Source organism: Trichoplusia ni (assembly GCF_003590095.1).
Source record: "Trichoplusia ni isolate ovarian cell line Hi5 chromosome 23 unlocalized genomic scaffold, tn1 tig00003364_group22, whole genome shotgun sequence".
Taxonomy (NCBI): domain Eukaryota; kingdom Metazoa; phylum Arthropoda; class Insecta; order Lepidoptera; family Noctuidae; genus Trichoplusia; species Trichoplusia ni.
This window is the reverse complement of record NW_020799873.1, coordinates 1-24,025: the sequence shown is the minus strand read 5'-3', so window position 1 is coordinate 24,025 and position 24,025 is coordinate 1. Positions and strand designations below refer to the sequence as shown.

At 39.0% G+C, this 24,025-nt stretch overlaps 2 protein-coding genes and 1 long non-coding RNA gene across 3 annotated transcripts; 2 read left to right on the top strand and 1 right to left on the bottom strand.

Moving 5' to 3' along the window:
- Positions 1-509: 509 nt before the first annotated feature.
- On the top strand, positions 510-2,453 carry LOC113506714 (piggyBac transposable element-derived protein 4-like). Its single transcript, XM_026889545.1, has 2 exons — positions 510-543; positions 684-2,453. The coding sequence occupies exons 1-2, from the start codon at positions 529-531 to the stop codon at positions 1,590-1,592; spliced, it is 924 nt and encodes a 307-aa protein (XP_026745346.1). The 5' UTR covers positions 510-528; the 3' UTR covers positions 1,593-2,453.
- A 1,083-nt stretch (positions 2,454-3,536) lies between these two features.
- On the bottom strand, positions 3,537-8,515 carry LOC113506713. The gene is made up of 3 exons (XR_003401750.1): positions 8,498-8,515; positions 6,864-6,867; positions 3,537-3,747 (listed from the first exon to the last, which is right to left on the bottom strand). It is a non-coding gene; the product is annotated as an uncharacterized LOC113506713 (long non-coding RNA).
- Positions 8,516-10,520: 2,005 nt separating this feature from the next.
- Positions 10,521-23,771, top strand: LOC113506715 (cell growth regulator with RING finger domain protein 1-like). The gene is made up of 5 exons (XM_026889546.1): positions 10,521-10,525; positions 10,738-10,882; positions 11,237-11,344; positions 15,708-15,885; positions 23,540-23,771. Exons 1-5 carry the CDS (start codon positions 10,521-10,523, stop codon positions 23,680-23,682), a joined length of 579 nt encoding a protein of 192 aa, XP_026745347.1. The 3' UTR covers positions 23,683-23,771.
- The last annotated feature ends 254 nt before the right edge of the window (positions 23,772-24,025 follow it).

Sequence of the window (24,025 nt, the reverse complement as noted above, 5' to 3'; positions counted from 1 at the left end):
CCAGACGAATGTTGCTCATAAATTCTTAATTTTAATTTGATTCTTTTTTTAAATTCATTGATCAGATCATTCCAAGAAGAATATGTTTTTATTTTCAAAAATAAAATTGATTTCTTAATCAAATTAACTCATTTTCTCTACGTGGACACAAGAAGGTACTAGGCAAGATCTACGTCGTCCAATAAACTATTAAATGGCATAATTGACTAACTGGTACAGATTTTTTTTTTTATTTCTTTCATTCTGTCATCATTGAAATAAATAAATAAATAAAAAACTAATCTATCCTAAATAACCGTAGGTAATGGAGCCAGACCGAATTATTGACGACGTCGGGCTTCCCGAAGCCAGCACTTCAAAAAGTGTGGTATGCTGCTAATAAATATTTGTATCAAATATTTTTGTTAATCAGGGAATTCTAACAAGTAAATATTTTTTTCAATTTTCATCTTTGTAGGGTACCGGAAGACATTTTCCCGATGACGACGATTATGATTGGCAGCCTAATCAAGGCCTCATGACCTTGATATGTCTTATTCCGAGGTAGATATTTAACAATTTTTTTTTACTTTTTATTTTTAGAGTTTTGCACGCATTCTCCCTCTGATTAATTATAAATGAATATGATTATATTTGTCACATTATCAAAAAGAATTATCATAAATGGCAATTTACTCTTGTAGATACTCAGTGGGCCATTAGGCGAGGAGCTAAGAGTGGATTCGGGCAGTGAGGAAGAGGAGGAACCTATGTCGCTGGAGGAGCTTCGAGCTATCCTGGAAGAGACAGCCGAAGATGTTGAGGAAGATCCCGAAGAACACGAGAGGCTGTCTGAATCTTTCAATTGGTCAAGCGATTATAGTACATTTAGAGGTCAACCGGAAGTTTATTCCCAGGCAGGCGAGCGAGGTCCCAATATTAAGGAAACAGATCCTCTGAAGCTATTCACTCATGTTTGGGATCACGATATAATGAACAGTATTGTGGCACAGACCAACGAGTATGCCTGGCAAACGATAGCGCAAGCATCCGAGTTACCGGACGGTATCTCGGCGCATTCTCGATTAAATGATTGGGTAGAAACCACTACTGATGAGCTGTACAAGCTCTTTGCGGTGATGATTTTTATGTCGCTGATGGTCGCAGGACGTGTGAGTGAATACTGGAGCACGGGTACCCTGGCCATGCCAGGTTTTCGTAAACTTATGAGTATAAAACGGTACTGGCTACTCATGCGTTTCCTGCACTTTGTCGATAACAATACTATCAGTGTTCATGGTTCCGATCGTAAAGTTGCTAAGATACAACCCATCATTGACCATTGTAATAAAAAGTTTAATAGCATGTACACGCCTCGCAGAGAAATAAGCATTGACGAATCGTTGCTGCTTTTTAAAGGACGCTTGAGTTGGATTCAGTGTATCCGTACAAAAGCAGCACGGTTGGTATCAAATTTTATGAACTTTGCGAGGCGGTTACAGGCTATTTGCTCAAATTTGAGGTTTACACGGGAAAAAAATATCCACAGACAGGGGACTCTGCGGAGGACTCCTTGTATGGCTTTACGAGCGCAAGTGCGAAAGTGGTGCTAAGGCTCATGCAAAGATTCCTCAACAAAGGTCACTGTCTTGTAATGGATAACTTTTATAATTCAGTACTTTGACACGATTTTTAAAGTTGAATAAGACCGATGTCATCGGAACTCTGAACAGGCGAAGAATGGGGACACCGAGGGACATACAAATTCTCAACGAAAGGAAACTTCAAAAAGCAGCAGTGGTAAGTAGACACTGTGGTGACGTATCTGTCTTATCCTGGAAAGACGTTAAATTAGTAACCACAGTGTCGACTTACCACAATGCGGACATGTTGCCTGGAAGAAGAGCAGGACAACAAATATTGAAGCCTGTGGTTGTGCACGACTACAATAAGTACATGGGCGGTGTAGATTTAAAAGATCAAATGCTGTCCATGTACTTAATGGAACGCAAAAGGGGGATGAAATGGTACTTGAAAGTGTTCAAACGGCTAATAAATGTTAGCATTTTGAACATTTTTATCATACATCGCGAGAACAGCACAAATCCCCTCAGCCACAGGCAATTCAGATATAAATTGGCGGAGCAACTGGCTCAGAAATACCCAAATTTGACCTTATCTCGGCTAATAAATCCTCCTGCTCTTCTCCGCTTAGATGGTGATAATCACTTTCCAATCTATGCAGATTCTTTAGAAGATCGAGCGGGGAGCAAAAGAAACAAAATTAAAAGAAACCGCTGCGTTCGTTGCTCCTTAAAAAAAATACGGAAAGAAGTTAACACCGTTTGCCAGAAGTGTCAGAAGTTCCTTTGTCTCGGTCAATGTTGGATTGAATACCACACTCTCGAAAATTTATAAAATTTTGTCGCTAATGTAGGTATAACTAACATCGTGCCACAAAAAAACCCGACTACGGAAAAAAGCATCTGAAAAGTATGAAACAAGAATATATTCCAGAATCAACGAAATACGGTATAGTGAGCATCTCCAGGTTATGGCCGTATTCGCATGCCGTTATGATTTATGCGTGCTTATTTAAGTGCTTACAATGGCATGCGACTACGGCCATAACCTGGAGATGCTCACTACCGTATTTCGTTGATTCTGGAATATATTCTTGTTTCATACTTTTCAGATGCTTTTTTCCGTAGTCGGGTTTTAGTTTTTATAACTTTTATTTTTATTTTTCTCTTTTGGTGGCTTGTGACAATTACTCAAACTTCACGTTCAGGACAAATACCGTGTCTAGAGCATTTCCAAATAATACGGTCAACACACAAGAGATGCGCTAGCAGGTCGAACAATTTCTAATTATTCAATCTTTGCTATTTTATTTTTTATTTATTTTAAGTAATATTTGTAATGCCAAATGGTATTTCAATACTCATTGAATCAAAACTAATGCAAGTACGTTATTTGTGAAGAAATCAATTTATTTAGTGCAACTTTTTCTGTCTCATCGGCTTTTTTTTTAAAGTAGCCTATTTTTTATAGAAAAAACTAGCCTATGACACTCCTGGTGTTAAGACGAATCAATCGACACCTCATTTGTCAAAATCTGATGAGTACTTTTTGAGCTACGGTCTAACAACCGATTCAGATACATACATACATACATAGGGTGTCAAACTCATTACCCTTCCTTTTTCCGTAAAGTGGTCATTTTTATTCTATGGTTATTGTCATTATTTAGAAAATTATCCTTTTCCTAGAAATTTTTCCTTATTTTTATTGTCTTTTTAAGTATTTTTGTTTCCATTGCTTCAATTATAAATTTTGCAAGATCAGATTTGAATAGAAGGAGGCGACGTAAATTATAATTGATCTTGAAAAATTCAGAAGGAATGGAAACGAAAAGATTTAAAAAGACAATAAAAAGAAAAAAGAAAGGAAATTTTTTTAGATTAAAATAAACCAATTAATTTTTTTTTATTTGTAACTAATTATAAGGAACAACTTTTAATGTTTGTTAATAATTTAATAAATAAAAAGATACAATTTTGTACACGTTTTTTATTTCTAATCCAGCATTAAAGATTTTTCAACAATCAAAAATAAACATCCTGTATCACCGGTCTATGTTATGGCGCGAAATTTAAAATGCTTACACACACATACAAAGGAACGCTCGCCGCTTCCTCGCGCCATTTCATTTCGGCCGTGCATACGACGGTAATTATTACGAGCGTGGGTCAATCACACGAAAGGCTAGTGGTTAGTGATGGTGCTATACCGAAGCTCGTCGGCTCGATTCCCATCGAGGAAAATGTTTGTTTAATGAGCTAAAGCATTTGTTCTGTGTCTGGATGTATTTTATCTAAAATCTGTAGGTATTTTGAATTATATAAGCATGTTCATCAGTTTCTACTGCTCGTAGTGGAATATGATTTATGGTTTGTTGCGCCGTTTCTTCTGCTTATAGCATTTAGAAAGCGCAGCGGTGAAGATTTGGGGTGGTGTCTAAAGATATATTTTGTGACTTTCAAAAAGTGATACTTGGAATTTTCCCTTGGAACTTTCCCTTTGAATAAATGTATTCTGATTTATTTAGATTTGCTTTTCACCATAATTTCCTAAACATCTCCGTGTTTATTACATAGAATAGAATATTTATTTATTTGGATTAATATTGTTGCAATATGTGTTAAATAAAATAAGGTCCGACCTCCGAAAATTCACATAATATTCCCCTTGTTTACCAAAAATACTATTTTCCCATAAACAATAGATCTCGCTAATCGTCATTACCGTTGGATGTTCGGGCTCACGTATGCCGGCCGCGTACGTGTGAATGTCGCTCTGTCATTGTACTGGTGGCCGTGACTTATTGATGCAACCGCTTAGAGTTATAGACCTACTGGCTATGCCTATTGCTCGCATCTTCGTTCGCTTGGACGTGGGTTAAAGCTGCAAAAACATTACCCTCCTATTCCTCGTTCAAGAAGTCGGATAAAAGTTAATCCAGATTGGTTTCCCCGTTTGTCTGTGAAGAAATGATAAGTAAACACACACAAATACTCTCACAAGCTTTAGCATTGATTGTTATTAGTATGATAGACTAGAAAAGTCCTCGACTCCATCTGACGTTAGATCTTTGCTATCTTTATTAATCTCATAAGGTGAATCAAAATAGTTTTGAAATTCATTTGATGATAAATTGGCAATGCAACACTAGTGGTAAAAAATACAAACATCCGAATTGAAAACCTCCTCCTCTTTGGAAGTCGGTTAATAAAAGCAGTACCGTCAATAATTGAAGCTATTGATTATGTTTTAAAATTGAGAATGTAATTCGTATATTTATCATGAAATTAATTTATATACAGGGTTACAGGAAAAGTCGACCTAGATCTGCTAAGGGCGTGTAGTTTGCAACGTTTCTGACTGATTCTACTATGAAATACCCTATCCTAAACTCAACGGTTTTCGAGATATTCAATTTTTTACTTTTTTTGAAAAATTATCAAATTTTTGTCAATTTAAGCACATAAATTAAAATTTGTGAGTCCAATTCATCGTTTTATTTGTTTTTTACACAAACAATAAGATGTTCTATTATCTCCATAACCAAAATTGTGAGTAATGTAACTAAATTAGGTCATAAAAGGGGTTGAAAGTTAAAAAAGTAAGCCAAATTTTTGAAACTTTGTTTTTCGTTAGTGAATATCTAAAAAAAATGTATGGGAGATAGTCGGCGGATGTGCTATAAAATATCTACGTTTCAACAGCTAACCAACAAGGTACAACAGTCAAGGTTTTCTTTTTTTAATCATCCAAAAACTTAGCTACTAAGCTACTGAGAGGGTAAAAAATTACCGTGTTGAAAACGTTTAATTTAACACCTGCACTCAGAAACGATAACAAGATTGATAATAATAAACATTTATTGGATTGTGTAACAATTTTTAAATTTCGTGCTCAACATGTCCACCTCTGTTACGTACGCATAGTCGCAATCTTCTCCTCAATCCACTTTTAACAACACTTGTTGTTAAATTATGCCTTATTTGATCCGCCGCGTTAATTATTTTGGCTCTCAACTCTTCCACAGTGGAAATTGGGTTGGGCTCCCTGTACACGAGGCTCTTCATGTGCCCCCATACATAAAAATCCATGGGGGTAAGGTCCGGACTTCTGGCTGGCCACGGTAAAGGCCCACCTCGTCCGATCCATTTATTAGCGTAGTTTGTGTCTAACCATACTCGGACACTTCTCCTGTAATGTGCAGGGCAGCCATCGTGTTGAAACCACATTTCTTGAAATAGTTGTAATGGTAAGTCGTCGAGCAAATCGCTTAGGTCCCCTCTTAGGAAATTTTCGTAATCTTCTCCATTTAAATTGTCTGGGAGAAAGTAAGGCCCAACCAAATAATTTGAAATTATTCCCATCCACACATTTACGCTAAATCTGCGTTGTGACCCTTTCACTCTCTTCTTTTTAGGATTACCTTGTTGTTGTGGGGCCCAATAATGAGCATTATGGTAGTTGGTAATACCGTCTTTATCAAACTTTGACTCGTCCGTCCACAAAATTCTTTTAAAAAATGAAGGGTCTTACTGCATCGGCGTTCAACATAAATCTGCAGAAATCTATTCGTCTGGCGGGATCGCCTTCCTCCATCGCTTGTACCGGCGTGTAGTGGTATGGGTACAGGCCCGCAGTGTGTACAGTAGACCATACTTTCCATTGCGAGACTCCCAAGTCACGGGCAACAACATTAGTGGAAATAGTTGGATCCAACCGGAATCGTTGTAGTATGGCATTGTCTTGTTCTCCGTCGTCAACAATTACACGTGGTCTTCCCAAATCTGTACGTCGTCTTGAAACTGAGCCAGTTTCTCGGAGTCTTCGATAAACTCCGTCGAATACGCTCGCATCCGGCACTCGACGACCAGGATAGCGGGTTATGTATTCGCTACGAGCTTGTGCCGACACACAATTGCAGTATCCGTAGCAAATTAACATATCCGCATATTCTTCATTTGTGTAGGCCGACATCATCAACAGTTCCGTATCACAAGCAAAAATCCGAGTCCAGTTCACAAGCACAGCAGTCACAAATAAGAAGAAACAGTCCGAAAACATAGCCAAGTCGAGTAGAAAACAGAGAGCAAAACGATATCGCATCTATCATGGATGAATCACATAAACAGACTAACAACCAAACACAAAGCAAAATGGAATGGCGTATTGAACCCCAAACAGGTTCGGCTCATTGTCTTTCTCACACACCTGCATAAATCGTAAGTTTTCTCGCTTTCACGCTCCGACCAAAGTTGAAAAACAATAGGCGAGAACCCTTTTGATTTGCTACCTGCGGGCACTTAACTAGGGTTTTTTCTATGAATTCTAAGAAAAAACCTTGACTGTTGTACCTTGTTGGTTAGCTGTTGAAACGTAGATATTTTATAGCACATCCGCCGACTATCTCCCATACATTTTTTTTTAGATATTCACTAACGAAAAACAAAGTTTCAAAAATTTGACTTACTTTTTTAACTTTCAACCCCTTTTATGACCTAATTTAGTTACATTACTCACAATTTTGGTTATGGAGATAATAAAACATCTTATTGTTTGTGTAAAAAACAAATAAAACGATGAATTGGACTCACAAATTTTAATTTATGTGCTTAAATTGACAAAAATTTGATAATTTTTCAAAAAAAGTAAAAAATTGAATATCTCGAAAACCGTTGAGTTTAGGATAGGGTATTTCATAGTAGAATCAGTCAGAAACGTTGCAAACTACACGCCCTTAGCGGATCTAGGTCGACTTTTCCTGTAACCCTGTATACAACTATTCTCCTAATCAATTTCAAGACACGCGGAGTAATAATACTCACATTTGACAAAAATCGTAGTTTTTGTTTGGATTTTATAAAACCTTTATTAATTAGACACAAATTTTATTAATCTAAATATAGATTCTTAGCCTTCTAGTATTCATACATTATTATTTTAATATTCAGCATATTGTGGCTTCTGAAATGAATAATAAATATCATAAATTCTATCCGAGGTATCCTCGTTTTCCTTTTTACAAGGCTGGCCAATCAATATAATACAAGGACCAGGGGCTACTGTGGAAGAGAGATGCCACTCTATACCGTGTATTGTGCTGCCACGTTTCCACAACCATTATAATATTACTGACGTGATGGTCTACCCAGACCTTCACGTTCTAGTGTCTTCTAACTAGGGTTACCATGGTGGTACTACCACCTGACTTCTTCCCACGCAGCAGGAATTACGCGATAGCTATTAAGACGTAATCACATTTAATTATATGGCTAAGTATATGATTTTCGTACCAGGGATCCTTAGCCAAAGGGTAAAAGCTTTGAAGAAGGTTGCCCGTCTGTCCGTTCGTCTGCTACCAGGCATCTATCTTATGAACCATAATAGCTATAAAGTTGACATTTTCACAGGTGATATAGTCCTTTAACATAATATACCTATATCTTATAGGTTGTACAACAGTTGTTCCTTATGGTCACAAATCGGTTTTAGGACTGAACTTATTTGTTTTGTTTTAGCTTATTTGTCCGGAACTCACAATATGACGAGTCCGTCTCTCACATGACTGCATTTTTTCTTAACTAAAGTGACTTCCAACGTATAATCAAGTCAAACACAAAAGTAACACAAAGGTCGTCTAAAAATACTATACCTACGTCCTACAAGTGATAGCTGAACTAAATACGTAATATTTAATTAAATAATTAAATAAATATACAATGAACTTTACAAAGTTAATGTATTCATCTATAAATCCAAATCAGGCTCATACAAACAGTATCATTTAGCGAGTTTGACACAATTTATGAATCGTCAAAAAACAAACGTTTAATAATATTGTTGTACCAAGTTTCTTCATCATCGGCCTAGCCTTTTCCCAACTATGTTGGGGTCGGCTACCAGTCTAACTGGTTTCAGCTAAGTACCAGTGTTTTACAAGGAGCGACTGCCTATCTGACCTCCTCAACCCAGTTACCTGGGCGACACGATACCCCTTAGTTAGACTGGTTGTCAGACTTTTCAAGCTTCTGACTACCAGTAACGACTGTCAAAGATATAAGAATAACAGCCGGGACCCACAATTTAACCTGCCTTCCGAAACGCGGAGGAATATAATAAATAATATAGCCAATAAATAAATAAGTAATTAAAAAAATGACAATAATACTAAATTAATTAAATAATGATTAATGAAAACCACTGACAAACAATCAAGGATAACATCGTGAGGAAACCTGGAGCCAGAAACGTATTCATGCTCAAGCTTTCCCTACATGAGAAGAGACCTGTGCCCAGCAGTGGGACGTATGTATATAGTCTCGAATCATTTACAATGTAAACTAGCAAAGAACAAGCTAGCATTGTTTATTTTTATCTACAGGAAATTGTGTTATCATTCCTTTCTACGAAACTTATGCGCAGAAACCTAAATAATTTATCTGCCGGTTGTGAGATAAAACAATGAACAGTGTTTTTGATTAATCTAGAGTTTTTAGGCTCTATACCAAAAGGGTAAATACAATATCTTATACTGAGGGTCCGTCTGTCTATCACTGGGCTGCACCTATTTCATGAACCCTGATAGGTAGGTAGTTCAAATTTCACAGAAGATGTATTTCTGTTGCCACTATAACAACAATGAAGGTCTAAGTTAAGCAAAGGTTGTTACGATCTTAATATCTTAATAGTTATAATCATAGGAATTGAGTTAATCTACACCAAAACATAATAATATACGAGAAGGATGGTCTAAAGATACCATTGGGACCACCCGAACTAGGTTTATTTTAAACCTGTGTTTTGGGTTATCACAACAGAAAAATGATTGATGGATATTTTAATTGTAATTCTATCATATAATTGTATAATAACTTACTAAGCAGGATAAGCTGTCCTTAATTATTTAATTACATTACCACTAATTATAATTACTAAGCTAAACAGTTACTTGTAATATTTCGAGCAATTTTTCCGTATCTAAGTAATTGAGGGACTGTAGGTATTCTGTTACCATTCTATTACACCTATTTAAGCCAACACTATATACCTTAAGTAGCCTGTTAAATTTGTTATATAAATAGGGTCCTAGAAATAAATAAAATCTGTTAAAAAAAAACCTTGTTGCGTTTGTGGGTTGATGCAAACCAAATCCTTTCTTCTCTTGCCGAAAGTCAAAGATCACAAACACTTGTTTGTTTTCTTTATACATATGTCTATTGTGCTAAACATAAATGTTTTTGTATGTAAAAAATTAACGACACAGTCATTAATACCTTCTTGACGTACATGTAACTATTCCATGTTTAACCTTAACATATAAAAAAATAGTGTCTACAAGGGAATTTGAAATTAATGATCATACTTTGTCAGTTTTTTATGATTTTATTATAATAATAAATCGTCAAGAAGACCCTGAGGTCGTAAGGTAAACAAATAACGTGATGAATTCTATTTTTAACATGTTACAAGTCTAGAAAGATATTATGGAAAATTACAAAGTTTAAATATATTTTTTAGATGTTATTGTGTAATACACGGACAGACTAATAAATATGTTAATTTATAAAGTTAAAGAAATAGAATCCAGTCAAATTCGCGGCAAATATAAACAAATCGGTTGGTTGACACTCAAATTTATTTTGTATATATCTAATATATCTCATACAGTATGTATCAAAATACCTGTCCATCAGGTTGTTGTGTAGCTTGAAAAATAATTAAATACTTGACTTTAATTATTAAAAAAAAAACGTACAGGTTACCTAAGGCACCACTGGAAGCTGATCAATCATAACAACTACCTATAATTTTCCCTATATTCAGTGTAATATTTATCGTTAATACTGTTTTTAAGAACTAAATTTTGATGTCACATTAAGACCTAGATTTTTTCATATTATTTTAGCACATCTGGCAAGTCATTTATGAGTCCTTCAAGGATCGGTCAGGGTTTCTCAATCATGCCGTAGTTTGCGAAAGGTTTCCCGCTTGGCCCCCGACTAAAGGAAACCGGGAAGTATTCCAGTGGTTTAGCCGGTAGGAGTCCGGCACACCCTTTCGCCTTCCCAGAGCGAAGGATGTCCATAAAGATGTTTAGTGTATAGTGTTTCTCAATCATGCTGTAAATGTACGTATACTTTCCTCATACTGATGTTGTCTCTCTCTCCATTGTTCCAGGAGCAACCCTCACGACGAGAAACCGCTCAGGCTGTCGACGGAGGAGCCCCTCCAGCTGGGCCCCCCGCCCCGGTCCTGCTACCCGCTCGTGGTGATACTGGCTAGAGATCTCCGGGACACAGGCGAACTCAGGCCGGATGACACGGTGAGAATAAACTGATACCTTTTTAGGTTTGGATTCCCGTGGTACAAGGGAAGGGTGAAGCACTCCGGTGGATTTAGCTGGTATGATTCGTGCCTCTCCGCGTTCCTCAGGGCGAAGACAGTCCAGGAGGATTTGAACGAGTCGAGTCGCCGGACAAAAAAAGAGTAATTTGAACGAGGTAGCATTAGATTTACTTAAGACCAGTAGAGAAAGTAAATCCTTGATATTTGTTTTATAACTGCAATAGCGACTTCTGGTTAAACGCACCGGGAGTCTGAAAATTGCTATATTTTCTAATCTGTTTAATATGGAATAGGGTTCATTATTATCTAAGAGTTATCGTTGTGTTTACAGGTGGCGTTAATAAGTGTAGTTCATATTCGGGATGAGCAATGCCCGCTGCCGAGCGGCGTCATCGCGCAGTACCTCAAGCAGGCCAACGGGCATCTCTCCTGTTTGAAGGTAAATATCTCTTATACAATAAACGTATAACGTTTACTAACAACTTCTGGAAGAAAAATTATGTGCGATTCGTTTTGGGAAAACAAATTTGTACATTTATGGCCCCTGTTGTCTTTTCTTTCCTTCTTCACAACGTGGGCTAGCCCCTTGCAAAGAATTGCCCTTTGAGTGAAATGAAGCGGCATATTTTTAACTAACGGTGGGACAAACAGACCTTGCCGCAGTCCCGGTACACATAGGGTATAGGAAATGAGTGAAAAGAAGTTGAAGTCAATAGATTATCTCTTCCTCCGCTCAACCCAAAGCAAAAAGCTCAAAAGAAAATCCCCTTAATGCACGTTTCCGTTAAGCTTTCCTGTCTCATAGATGTTTAAACTTAATTCTCGTTACTGGAATTTAAACTGTCTTTGGTTGAAGGAAACTTTAATCGTAAACGAAGGGCCTAAGGCGAACGGACATATTCCAGCAACAAGGTGCGACAACCTCGTGTGTTTCCGGTTTAATTACCAATCAGAAAATATAAGAAGTATGAACAAAACTGTCACGACTATGAAAGTTGACTGGTCTCGTGGTTAATGGCCCTGACTGCTGAGTGCTTAGTGACCCTCACATCGGAATCCAACCCATGAAGGGTTCAACCCAACCAAGACAAATGTTCGTGTGATTAACATGATCATATTTTCTGTGTCTGTTTAACCCTAGAAAGATAGTCTGCGTAAAATTGACGCATGCATTCTTGAAATATTGCTCTCTCTTTCTAAATAGCGCGAATCCGTCGCTGTGCGTTTAGGACATCTCAGTCGCCGCTTGGAGCTCCCGTGAGGCGTGCTTGTCAATGCGGTAAGTGTCACTGATTTTGAACTATAACGACCGCGTGAGTCAAAATGACGCATGATTATCTTTTACGTGACTTTTAAGATTTAACTCATACGATAATTATATTGTTATTTCATGTTCTACTTACGTGATAACTTATTATATATATATTTTCTTGTTATAGATATCGTGACTAATATATAATAAAATGGGTAGTTCTTTAGACGATGAGCATATCCTCTCTGCTCTTCTGCAAAGCGATGACGAGCTTGTTGGTGAGGATTCTGACAGTGAAATATCAGATCACGTAAGTGAAGATGACGTCCAGAGCGATACAGAAGAAGCGTTTATAGATGAGGTACATGAAGTGCAGCCAACGTCAAGCGGTAGTGAAATATTAGACGAACAAAATGTTATTGAACAACCAGGTTCTTCATTGGCTTCTAACAAAATCTTGACCTTGCCACAGAGGACTATTAGAGGTAAGAATAAACATTGTTGGTCAACTTCAAAGTCCACGAGGCGTAGCCGAGTCTCTGCACTGAACATTGTCAGATCTCAAAGAGGTCCGACGCGTATGTGCCGCAATATATATGACCCACTTTTATGCTTCAAACTATTTTTTACTGATGAGATAATTTCGGAAATTGTAAAATGGACAAATGCTGAGATATCATTGAAACGTCGGGAATCTATGACAGGTGCTACATTTCGTGACACGAATGAAGATGAAATCTATGCTTTCTTTGGTATTCTGGTAATGACAGCAGTGAGAAAAGATAACCACATGTCCACAGATGACCTCTTTGATCGATCTTTGTCAATGGTGTACGTCTCTGTAATGAGTCGTGATCGTTTTGATTTTTTGATACGATGTCTTAGAATGGATGACAAAAGTATACGGCCCACACTTCGAGAAAACGATGTATTTACTCCTGTTAGAAAAATATGGGATCTCTTTATCCATCAGTGCATACAAAATTACACTCCAGGGGCTCATTTGACCATAGATGAACAGTTACTTGGTTTTAGAGGACGGTGTCCGTTTAGGATGTATATCCCAAACAAGCCAAGTAAGTATGGAATAAAAATCCTCATGATGTGTGACAGTGGTACAAAGTATATGATAAATGGAATGCCTTATTTGGGAAGAGGAACACAGACCAACGGAGTACCACTCGGTGAATACTACGTGAAGGAGTTATCAAAGCCTGTGCACGGTAGTTGTCGTAATATTACGTGTGACAATTGGTTCACCTCAATCCCTTTGGCAAAAAACTTACTACAAGAACCGTATAAGTTAACCATTGTGGGAACCGTGCGATCAAACAAACGCGAGATACCGGAAGTACTGAAAAACAGTCGCTCCAGGCCAGTGGGAACATCGATGTTTTGTTTTGACGGACCCCTTACTCTCGTCTCATATAAACCGAAGCCAGCTAAGATGGTATACTTATTATCATCTTGTGATGAGGATGCTTCTATCAACGAAAGTACCGGTAAACCGCAAATGGTTATGTATTATAATCAAACTAAAGGCGGAGTGGACACGCTAGACCAAATGTGTTCTGTGATGACCTGCAGTAGGAAGACGAATAGGTGGCCTATGGCATTATTGTACGGAATGATAAACATTGCCTGCATAAATTCTTTTATTATATACAGCCATAATGTCAGTAGCAAGGGAGAAAAGGTTCAAAGTCGCAAAAAATTTATGAGAAACCTTTACATGAGCCTGACGTCATCGTTTATGCGTAAGCGTTTAGAAGCTCCTACTTTGAAGAGATATTTGCGCGATAATATCTCTAATATTTTGCCAAATGAAGTGCCTGGTACATCAGATGACAGTACTGAAGAGCCAGTAACGAAAAAACGTACTTACTGTACTTACTGCCCCTCTAAAATAAGGCGAAAGGCAAATGCATCGTGCAAAAAATGCAAAAAAGTTATTTGTCGAGAGCATAATATTGATATGTGCCAAAGTTGTTTCTGACTGACTAATAAGTATAATTTGTTTCTATTATGTATAAGTTAAGCTAATTACTTATTTTATAATACAACATGACTGTTTTTAAAGTACAAAATAAGTTTATTTTTGTAAAAGAGAGAATGTTTAAAAGTTTTGTTACTTTATAGAAGAAATTTTGAGTTTTTGTTTTTTTTTAATAAATAAATAAACATAAATAAATAGTTTGTTGAATTTATTATTAGTATGTAAGTGTAAATATAATAAAACTTAATATCTATTCAAATTAATAAATAAACCTCGATATACAGACCGATAAAACACATGCGTCAATTTTACGCATGATTATCTTTAACGTACGTCACAATATGATTATCTTTCTAGGGTTAATAACAATATTTATCAGTTATTTATTACTAATAGTACTTATAAACTTCGCTAAGTTTGCGGCGAGATGGCGTTGAGGAAATTTGTTAAATCTATACTAATATATAAAGCTGAAGAGTTTGTTTGTTTGTTTGTTTGAACGCGCTAATCTCAGGAACTACTGGTTCGAATTGAAAAATTCTTTTTGTGTTGTATAGACCATTTATCAAGGAAGGCTATAGGCTATATAACATCACGCTGCGACTAATAGGAGCGAAGATACAATCGATCACGTGGACGAAGTCGCGGGCAACAGCTAGTATTATTATATTAAACAAAGTTGCAAATGAATAAATCACTGACTGATTTTTCTTAGTTTCAAGTTTATAAACTGTTTTACATTTTACAAACAATTATATTATATCAATAGTAACTCGAGGTGATTTAATTAATATTTATGATAATTAAATGTTGTTATGATAATTATCTTGCGTGAATATGTGCATTTCCGTATCCGTTGTATGTATTTGTAGTATGACGTGAATGTTTAAGGACGCCAAATGTAAATAAACACTGATATTGTTTTACTTAGTAATTGTGCGTGATGTGGGCGCAATAGTAAAACAATGTTTGTACGTGATGTATGAAGATGTTCAGTAAATGATGAGCTATAGTCATCATATTTCAAAACAAAAACTAAAGGGTCTCTTCCAATGCTTGGCATCCTTTTTGACAATTAAAGTTCACAGTACGAATGGATTTATGGAGATGGGCTTTTGTTTTTTTTCTTTACAAATTCTTTTAAAAACGTTTCAGGTAATGATGTTTAACGAAAAAATTAAAATCGAAACTAAAAAGAGCGTAGAACCAGTTTTGGAAGATATCACTTAGCTCTCCTTAGCCCATGATCTTTGAAATTTTCCTTCAAAATCATAAGCAGTTTTGACGATCTTGAAGTAAAGATAGAGAGGACAACATTTTATTTGGCAACAGCATAGAAATACAACAGAATAAATAAAAAAAAAACAATTAAGCATAAGAATTTCAAAATGTGTACCCTGCAGCTGCACCAAGAAAGCCTCAGTAAACTAGTGCCTGGCGCTGATTTTCAACTAAGCCTGGTTTTAAACCACGGATGTCTTGAGTGCGTTAAATCCTTATTAGTGGTGTATGTTAGATGTTAAGGAGTGTATATCGAAGTCCGTGGTGTTGCAGCAGCTGTACGTGAGCGGCGAGTGCGGCGCGGCGGCGGAGTACGGCGGGGGCGGCGTGGGGGGCGTGGGCGGGGTGGGCGGCGCGCCGGGCGACGCGCTGTGCTGCGTGTGCGCCGCCGCGCCGCTGTCGCGCGCGCTGCTGCCCTGCCGACACGCCTGTCTGTGCCAGCACTGTCTGCGTGAGTAGCCACCTACAGTCATATAGATACATGCTACGTACCAGCTACATGGTTTTTATAGGGGTACAATCCTCGTGGGTCTTCTCTGCCCTGTGGAAGGTAGAGATGTGGACATCTATCGAATTAATGCACTGGAACTCTCTCTATTCCCATTCATTGTCGAGCGACCACTACCTCGATAACACATTGCTATTTAAATGTGCTCTACCTACACCCACCATACAATATCTGTTAAAAGTTTAAAACCAACCTCCTCCCATGCTCGTGGTAAATTTCTGGATCGGCAAAATCGTGTCGCCATCGACATGATAAAACAAGAAGCCCTATTTAAAGACCTTCCTCTGACTGACCTTTACTCAGGCTATGTTCAAGAGTCAAATTTTAGTAGATATCAGCGAAAAAAGGTCATGCAGCCGGGTGAACCTGTCTAACCCATTGACACCACATGCATTAAAAACTTCCGCAAAAAATTAAGTTAATCTCGAAGTTCTACTCCGAAGAGTTCAGATTCATATAACAATGACATGAGTGCAAGCCGATGGTAAACAAACAATAAAATAAATATTAATGTGAATGTCGCCAAGTTTACAGAGTCTGTTGTCTATGCGGCTTGCTACGCGCGGAGCGACGCGGCGTGTTAACAATATGCGTTCGATAAACAATTAAATTTAAACTTCTTTTCCATCGCAACGATAGCTGATATTTATAGTTTCAAAACAGATTAATGTGTAAGAAAATACGAACGAAATATATTATGTTTGACAACAGAAACATAAGATAAAAAAAGGTACTGAATTTTATGAGATCAAATGCTTATTTAACGTTCAATCAACAAACTCAGTTCATCAAGTCCGAAGTTCTGAAATAGCATACATAAAAAAAAAACAAATACAGACGATTTGAGAGTTACAGATATTTTTTTTCGGTCGCTAACACTTGTCCACGTCCATACACTAACACAAAACTTACAAGACATTTAAAGATACTTAACACTTGCTTTTGCTTATGATAACTGGCATTGCACAAAAGTTAACAGAATCTAAGTTAAAGAACTGTTCTGTCTATAATTGTATCACAAAATTCTTTCGCTTCACCATATCGTCCTTATCGCATCGCCGCCAACCTTCAGTGTGTCACCTCTCTAACTACTTAGCGTATTAGTTATTCTGATCGCTATATCCCAGAGATCACGACTTCAATACAAATGCGTTACACAGCCAATGTCAGGAGAGCCTTGGATATGGCCTTAGGTTTAGAGCTGGTAATGGGTTTGGTCCCAGGCAGTTGTAGAAGTAGATTAGTTCTTTGTGATGCATTTAAGGACGATTCGATGAATATATTGTTGGACATTTCTTGGGTTAAGAGTGGGGTAGGATGACAGTTTCTATATAAGCGGCTGAATACCGGCGGCTCGCCCCTATTCAGCTGCCATCCGTCGTGCGAGATAGACGTAAGGTTATAGTTTAGGTTCTGTCATTTCTTTTATAAAGCAAAGGTACATCATTATTTCAGTTCGTTATTATTTTGTGTTAATCGTGTGCAAATAAGTATTTGTCTCATTTATTTTTGATGATTGTTTACATAATTGTAATTTTAGTTTTAAGGTAATAAATCGTGCTTTTTAAAAAACTCTACCCGCTTCTGATTTCTAACATCAGAAGTGGGATAAAAGATTCATTCCCACTAATATCCTGACTTGATTTTAACAGTTTTATTTCAACTGCGAATCACTTAGTTGTTTTATTTTGTCGTTTTTTTTTCATACCCTCTTTTGTTTTTTTTTTCTACCGTTAAGTTTGGTGTGTGTGTTCTCTTATTTTTCATGATTCATAATTTGACAATGGATAAACGGAATCGTTCCCGTTCTTCGCACCGCCGTTCGCGCGTGTCTTGTGAAAGATACTCGCGTACCCATCGCCGTACGCGGAATGGTCGTTCACGAAGTGATTCGCGTATTCGGTCACGGCATTCTCGTGATCGCTCGCGCACACGCACTCCGCGTCTCCGACGTTCGCGGAATCGGCGCACGCAAGGATGTCACTCTCGCAGCAATTCGCGGAGACGCTCGCCGCACATTAGGCGTTCCAGTGGACGGGACCGCGGTCACGGTTACGTACCACGTGGCGAGCTGGCGTCGCGCAGTGTGCGCACGCCGCCGCTGTCGCCTGTGGTCCCGCCGCCACCGAGCAATTGTGGATCCTGTAACGCTGTACTGGCGCGACTGGAGGCGCTGGAACAGAGTTCTCGTGTGCCAGCTTCGGAAGGACCAACCACAGTTGGACAAGGTACCGATCAAATTGTGGAGGCAATTCAATCACTGAAATCGGTGAGTACCCATAGTTACTATGTCTCGAACTTTGACCCCAGCATTCATGACGTAGATTCTTGGTTCCAAGAGGTCGATAGGGCCAAGTTAGTTAACAAATGGGACGATCGTGAATGCCTTTCTAGGATAGGTAATTGTCTGAAGGGAGACGCCAGGTCGTGGCTCAATGAGTGGGTGTCTAATGATCGTACGTGGAGTAATTTTAAATTAGATTTTAAACCTCTATGTGTAAAGAAAATCGATTCGGCGGGAATTTTGTATGAAGTCATGTCTTCTAACTCTGATAAGTATCAAACGTACGCCGAGTATGCGCGTAAATCCCTGCTAAGATTACGCATTGTTAAGGGCCTTAGTGACGATTTAACCACGGAAATTATTTTGAGAGGCATTGTTGACCCGCACGTAAAAGCGACTGCGACCAATGCAAACTTGAAACCCTCTGATCTAGTTAATTATTTATCCACTTTTGTAAAGCCATCAAAATTCACAGCCGCAAGTTTTCGGTCAAACGCCCAGGTTAATAACAGCGGTAAATCACAGGGTTTCAGGAAACGCCCAATAGGTCCAGCCAAATGTTTTGTGTGTGGTGATACCGGTCATAAGCAGGCTACATGCCCTAAGCAGGCGAAGCCCTCTACTTCCAAAACTACTAATTCGGATCCAAAGCCAAACGAAAAAGCGCCTAATTCTTCACTTGTTTGCTCTTACTGTAAAAAGTGTGGTCACGATATTAAGTCATGTTTTGCGAAACAACGTATTGATCAGCAGCGTAATAAAAGTAACGTTAATTTCTGTGCCGCTAGCTCGCAACGAAATGATATTGTCGTAGGAGTTATCCAGGGTATTCCAATCGATCTTTTAATTGACAGTGGCGCTATAGGCGTATCTTTGATATCTTCTTCGGTGGTTAAATATTTTACATGCACTAAGAAACCCATAAATCGCGAGATAAAGGGTGTAGGCGAGTCAATTACTCAAATAGATTCATATGTAACATTAACGATTGAGTTGGAAGGCATCTCGTTGGAGGTAGATTTATTAATTGTGCCGAGTGAGTGCATGAATGCACCTATCATAATAGGCACAGATGTGCTTAATAGGGACGGTGTTACTTACGTCCGGACCAAAAATACACAACGTATTGTTCGAAATTCAAGTCTTGTACTAGTGTCTAGTGTGGAGTCAAACGCACAACCAATGATTAATACCCCATTAACTGGGGACAATTTAGTCAAACTAAAAAGTATCTTAGACACATACTCGGAGCACATGATTTCGGGCACTGCGACGTCCACTGTTACAACTGGGTGCATGCACATTCAACTCAACAGCAGTATTCCAGTGAACTATCGACCTTACAAAATGTCATACGATGAGAAGTCGAAAGTCCGTGACATCATCCGGGATCTTATGTCCAAGGGCATTATTCGCGAGTCGGAGTCTCCCTATTCCAGTCCTATTCTGTTGGTCAAAAAGAAGGACGGCTCCGACCGCATGTGCGTTGACTTTCGAGCTCTCAATAAGATAACGGTCAAAGACCGTTACCCATTACCTTTAATCGATGACCACATTGATCGCTTGGGTAAGTGTCGCTATTTCACTGCGCTTGATATGGCTACAGGGTTTCATCAAATCCGAATTGATGATGAATCCGTCCCTACACCGGTTTCGGTGACGCCCGAGGGGCATTACGAGTACTTAAAAATGCCCTACGGCCTCACTAACGCACCAATAGTGTACCAGCGTATAATCGCTTCCACCTTGCGCAGTTTTATAGAACCTGGAAAGGTTTTGGTATACATAGACGACTGCTTAATCCTTTCAGACACTATTGATGACGGACTTCAAACCTTGAGAGAGGTTCTAGCCACTTTAACCGCGGCTGGTTTCTCAATCAACCTTAAAAAGTGTTCGTTTTTGTGTACCGAAATCGAGTACTTGGGACGTGTTATATCTAACGGGGAAGTGCGTCCCTCACCTAGTAAAGTCAAGGCCCTTGTAAAACTCTGGTCCTCCACAAAACGTAAAACAAGTCCGTCAATTTTTGGGATTGGCGGGCTACTTTCGCAAATATATCCCCAATTACTCGAACAGGATGGCTTGCATAGCACGTTTGACTCGTAAGAATGTTTCGTTTTCTTGGGGACCGGAGCAAGAGCGCGTCAGACAAGAGATCATTGTTCGTTTGACTAGCGCACCCGTGTTGGCCATATTCGATCCAAGTTTGGCCACTGAGGTGCACACTGATGCGAGTAGCTTGGGCTATGGTGCCGTTCTGTTGCAAGTGCGTAAGGAACGGTACTAAAAGCGTGGTCGGTTACTACAGCCAGGCGACCAAGGGTGCAGAGCCAAAGTACCATTCATACGAGCTCGAGACCCTGGCTGTGGTAAAGGCTCTAAACATTTTAGACATTATTTAATAGGATCTCATTTTACCGTAATTACTGATTGTAATGCTTTAAAAGCTACTCAGAATAAAAAAGACCTGGTTCCACGTGTGGCAAGATGGTGGATTTATCTTCAAGATTTTAATTTTACAATTTCGTATAGAAAAGGTGCCATGTTGCCGCATGCGGATTACCTAAGCCGTAACCCTGTAAATAACATTGATAGGCCGCGTAACTGGGCTCAAATCGCTCAAGCCGGGGACGAGGAAACACGCAACATGATTCAGGCGTTGGAGCGAGGAGAATTAGACGCTTCACGATATCTAGTACGAAATGAGGTGCTTTATTATCAGTACAGTCGTGTTGGAGAGGAGACGCGACTTCTTTGCTATATACCGAAGGGACAACGCCTGAGTCTCTTGCGTGTATTCCACGATGAACATAGCCATATAGGTGCCGATAAAACCTTAGAATTAATACTGAGACATTTCTGGTTTCCCGGACTTAGGGCATTTGTTAAAAAGTACATTCGTCACTGTGTAACTTGTTTAGCGCATAAACGAGTCCCTCGCGCGCCACTTCAACCTATTTCCTCTTGGCCTAAACCTGATGTCCCATTTGACACTCTCCATATTGATGCACTTGGCCCTCTGCCTGTATCTAAGGGCTTCAAACATGTAATGCTGGTCATTGATGCGTTCAGTAAATATTGCTTACTTACGCCTATTTGCTCCCAAGATTTAGAAGCACTGAAACATGTCTGTCAGAATGTCATATCATTGTTCGGTACTCCTCGTCTGATAATATCCGACAGAGGCCGAATGTTTGAGTCCGCAAGCTTTAAGTCGTGGACGCAATCTCTAGGCATTTCACTTCACCATATAACACCCGAGATGCACCGCTCCAATGGACAAGTGGAGCGATATGTTCGCACCGTCTTGAATATGCTGAGGATCGAAGTAGCTTACAAAAAAACTGAATGGGCTGAGGAGTTGTGGCGTCTTCAACTAATCCTTAATCTGACACAACAAAAGACCACAAAAACTTCGGCTCTGAACCTCTTAATCGGCCATGAGAACGCTACACCAGCAATTCGAGTCCTTGTGCGAGATGTCGCACTTAGTCCTGCCTCAGAAAATCGTGAATCGAGAAGAGAGATCGTCAGACAAAGGACGGCCGAACGGCTAGCTAGAAACCAAGCGGCCATGGACTCTCAAGTTAACCGGGATAGGCGTCCCCCTCGTGTGTTTCAGGAAGGAGACCTGGTCTTTGTAATCAAGTATGCCCAGTCCACGGGGAAGCTTGATCATGGCATGCGCGGGCCCTATAGAGTGGTTCGTGTTTTGCCTCATGGGCGCTACGAGTTGCGCCTGGTGGCCGGTTCCTATGGCAAAACAACCTTTGCCGCTGCGCAGTACATGGTGCCTTGGGAAGGCGAGTGGACACCTGAGTCGTGTGCTGGTTTCTTCGAGGGTAAGCTGGTGCCGTTGACCAACTTGTGTGATACCCTTGAAGAGATGTCCTGGGGCAATGTTGCCTTTTGGACTCTATGGAGATGCCTACTATTCATGGGATTAGTAGTGTTGTTTGGCCTTTTGTCGGTGTGGTGCATCCATTGGGTGTACCCACGACCTCTGGAAGCTGGTCGGCTTTGCAAACCGATCAGTCGCTGTGAGATGTGCGCTCATAGCGTTCTTTATTAAGCATGCTAGTCATAGTTATTTTCAGTTATTTTAGTACCTAAGTTGTCTGAACGTTGGTGTTTACTAGAGCTGGAGTTATTTATTTACAAACTACAAGTAAAGATGATTAACTGGGCTACTAAATAACGACGTTCAAACCCTCTAATTCTATTGGTTATTCTAACACTAACACGAATTAACCCGCATGAGAACAACATGGGCTGGTGCCCTTGATGGTTAGTAATAGATTTACTTCATCCACAGACAATGACAATGATGATGGTGATAGCTTAGTTGAAGACCAGCTACTCCAGTTAGAGTCGCCTACACCAGAACCAGTACCAGGGCCCTCATCAAGACCAGATCACCTGGAACCAGAGGCTTCTCGAGGACTTGACATGCCCGATCTGAATTAAAGCCTGGCACCTTCTGGTTTACCTGACGAGGACGTCAGGATGTCAGGAAAGGCCGTGTTGGACATTTCTTGGGTTAAGAGTGGGGTAGGATGACAGTTTCTATATAAGCGGCTGAATACCGGCGGCTCGCCCCTATTCAGCTGCCATCCGTCGTGCGAGATAGACGTAAGGTTATAGTTTAGGTTCTGTCATTTCTTTTATAAAGCAAAGGTACATCATTATTTCAGTTCGTTATTATTTTGTGTTAATCGTGTGCAAATAAGTATTTGTCTCATTTATTTTTGATGATTGTTTACATAATTGTAATTTTAGTTTTAAGGTAATAAATCGTGCTTTTTAAAAAACTCTACCCGCTTCTGATTTCTAACAATATTATATTTAATTAGGAATTATAAATACCCTCGACAGTAAAAACATTCACCCCTCCACAACTTTTTAATGTCCCGACTGATTTTTATGATTAATTTGATAAATAAATCATACAAAATAAACTAAATTGAATTCGCTCAATCCGTTCGATAGCTATGATGACACACAAGAAAAACTTTTTGCGTTTTTTTGCGTTGGGGTTTAATACTATCCATTTATGGATACTGAACCTGGAAATTAGTTGCAAGTATAAAATTTTCGAAAACTTTTGAAAATAACTTCTTTTAATTTTCAGTTATGTGGATGTGTTTTTCCCCTTAAGCTAAAAATATTACGATAACTTATGATTAGACGCTATCTTTCCAAAAAATAAACATTGCATTTATTTTCCTAATTGCGGGGAGATCATAAAATACATTTTTTTTACTCTTACAACAAAAGCTATACTAACCTCGATTTTTTAACCCCTTCCAGCTAAACTGGACAAGTGCCCGATCTGCCGCAGCGTGATCACGAGCTACTTCTGCATCCGCAACGACGACGAGCGCGACCTCTCCGAGCTGAAGCAGCAGCGCTTCTTCAACCGGAGACTCTTCAACCTCTTCCACTACCATTAGCGAGGGCAGACACCTGTATGTATACTATATCCTTCTAAGTAGAGGCGTGTAAAGTAACACTAATAAGTCTGGAATATCAGTCAGCGACCAGGCTAGCTGTATAGGCAACAAAAAATACAAATGTCGTAAATGAGTTTTGAACATAGGTTTAAGGAGATTACCCATTTAAACAGTTGGGAGGTAGTGACGAAAACATGAAAAAAATATGCTCTCTCTCATTAAATTTAATCAAGCCAGACCAGGAAAGACACTGCATTGATTTACTCATTATGGAAAAACTACATTGCCGTGGAGTTTATGAAAGGCGATAATCCCTTACTTTGTTTCGACGTTTCGACTCGAC